The sequence below is a fragment of the Neopelma chrysocephalum genome, unplaced genomic scaffold, assembly GCF_003984885.1.
Source record: "Neopelma chrysocephalum unplaced genomic scaffold, ASM398488v2 Primary Assembly neopelma1_96684, whole genome shotgun sequence".
Taxonomy (NCBI): domain Eukaryota; kingdom Metazoa; phylum Chordata; class Aves; order Passeriformes; family Pipridae; genus Neopelma; species Neopelma chrysocephalum.
This window is the reverse complement of record NW_020925329.1, coordinates 328,534-330,991: the sequence shown is the minus strand read 5'-3', so window position 1 is coordinate 330,991 and position 2,458 is coordinate 328,534. Positions and strand designations below refer to the sequence as shown.

The following is a 2,458-nucleotide window of genomic DNA, read 5'->3' as shown; positions in this document are numbered from 1 at the left end:
TTACATAAATTTACTTATAATAAAACCAGATTATTTTATTTCTCATAGACACCCCCCTTGCTGTCTTACTGAAGAGACTAAGAAGGGAGTTTAACATGTCAAGGATCCAAGAAAATCTAGTCTTTCTTTCAGAATCTGAAAAGTTTCTCATCCAGTGTAACAATTTAGGGTGAGTAACTGGGACTCTGCTGAAATTCAGTAGCTGACATCACTTGGAAACTGCCCCAGGCAAGAACCCTCTGTAAAAAAACTTAACTAGGGTATCTTGTGATAACTCAGCAGTTAAAGCCTGGCTTAACAATGCAACCTTTACTCAAAGAATCTCATGTGATGCTACTTGAAAATTCAGCCTAAACTGTGGCTTCACTCTCCTGAAGCAGTCACTGTCTTTTGCATGGCATCCACCTTTGCAGATGATTGGGTGTTTTTACCTTCCTTGATACACCACACGAAGTGTCTTTTTACAAGAGATTTCTCCTTTCATATACAAGGCTCCACAGAAAGGAGAAGCAGGATGCTTTACCTTCAGGGGGACTAGAGGGGAATGAAAGGTGAGAAATCAATTCATCTGTTTGAAGAGCTGCCTTTGGCAAACTGCTTAGTAAACAAAAGCTTTATAGGTTTCCCTCATTAACAGCACACAGCTGTATAAAGGTGTAATTAAAAAAAAACAAAAACAAAATATTTTTTTAGCCCTTGTAGGATGTTTTTGAATGGTCAATTTATTTAGTTAAAAGTACCTTTTTGCAACAAGGAAAGGATACATTCACTGCATGGGTCCCTTCTGCCCACAGTTCAAGAACACTTCATCCCAAAGGTCCCAACCCAATTTACAATTTGTTTATTTGTTGTTTTTTTTTCAAACTGCACATGTACATCATCTCACACAAATACAACTCCCACAACACCTGGCTGTCACTAAAATAAGTAATAAACTACTTTTTAAAAACATGGGGCCAAGCTATCTTGCATCTGTAGCAGTCAGGCGTTTCTCTTCCACAATAAGGTTGAAATTGGTTGGCTGATAAAAAAGCTTCAGAGACAATAGAAATTGAGATACACACATTGTCAGATGGCTCACACTGATCTTGCTGCCTCTGTGCAATCCTGACTTTGATACATTCAGCAATAAAGCATTACAAGGTAGAACATACGACCCTGCACAGAGTTTAGGTGCCTGCAGGCCTTCACCATCCATCCAATTGCACTGTTTGTCACTTTAAACCACAGCATGAAAGCATCCTAAACTTATTCTCACTGTGTCTGTCAACAACTCTAGTTCTTGGGAAAGACAGAGGCAGGATGTCTGATTTTTTCATATTATGAAAAAGGGGAAGGACAGGTAGGCAACAGAAGAAAGTGAGGCACAGGCTGCTTTCCTTCTCTGCTGTGGCAACTTGGGGCACGAGTCACCTACAGGGTAGTTCTCATCTTTTCACCACTTTTTGCCTCTTAGGCTGCTTATTTTTTGTTATGCCCAAAGGCACTTCCTCCTAAGTCCCATTGAATCCTTGGAGGAGCACAGTGACTGAACCCATCTCTGTTCTCTCCCCAGGTGTCCTTCAGGTATTACTGCAGGCTCTACATCGAATGGCGTCAGACCAATCAGAGGGTGATTCTGCTCACCCCAAAGTCTGCCCTGGTGCCCCACAAGCAGCAGTCCCTGCTGGGCCTACAGCCCCTCAAAAGGAACTCAAAGGAGACAATAGTTTGATTTGGGCAGTTCTGCACACGGGCCAGGCACTAAGAATATTTTCCTTAAACTCAGACACTGCCCAGAGCCCAGGAGTGTGCTATTCCCATCTCCAAATTCTTTGCAGAGGATTGAACTACTGTTTCAATCCAAATCATGGATGCTGCAATCGTATGATATTTGCTAAACTGCCAAACTTGTTTATTTAGCAGGTACTGTATGGATTCTACAAATTTGTGTTAATTCTTGCATCATCTCTTTTTATTGTTTAAAGTATTAAACGGTGACAATTAACAATGCACAACAGGTTTTAAAAGTGCTTTGTTTTTATAATTTCATATTCCTACAGTATTATTTCTTTAGGTAGCTAGACAGTAACCAATATTGCATTGTTTCCAAAAGTACAGCAATGGCATTCCCTCAATTTTAGCTGCAGGTCCATTATACCAATATTTGGATTATTAAATTTTGTCTGTAATGAGTTCTACAAACTTATATATTATTTAAATGCTGTAAAGTGATTAGAAAAATATCTTCTATTTTCTGTTTGGCAGGGAAGGTTGGATAGGAACATTCTTCAGTAAAAAATTCAGCATGTGGAAAAGAGAGAAATTACACAAATTGCAGTAATCTTCCTATCAAAAGTATTATGGTACATAGCACTCAGGATTAAAAAAAAAAAAAGTACTTTTTCCATGCAGAAGCAACAAATCGGGCACCACAATCTTCAGTGAAGTGCATGTTCTGCTGGTGTGAATTCCAACT

General features: G+C 39.3%; 1 protein-coding gene across 3 annotated transcripts in view; it reads left to right on the top strand.

The window, feature by feature from the left end:
• MARCH3 (membrane associated ring-CH-type finger 3) overlaps positions 1-2,225 on the top strand; it is an 80,639-nt gene extending 78,414 nt beyond the window's left edge. For all 3 annotated transcript variants that reach the window (XM_027709056.1, XM_027709057.1, XM_027709055.1), the window contains one exon: positions 1,556-2,225. In XM_027709056.1, the coding sequence (XP_027564857.1) occupies positions 1,556-1,714 (159 nt within the window). In that variant the 3' untranslated portion in view covers positions 1,715-2,225. The remainder of the gene's footprint in view (positions 1-1,555) is intronic.
• Positions 2,226-2,458: the final 233 nt, after the last annotated feature.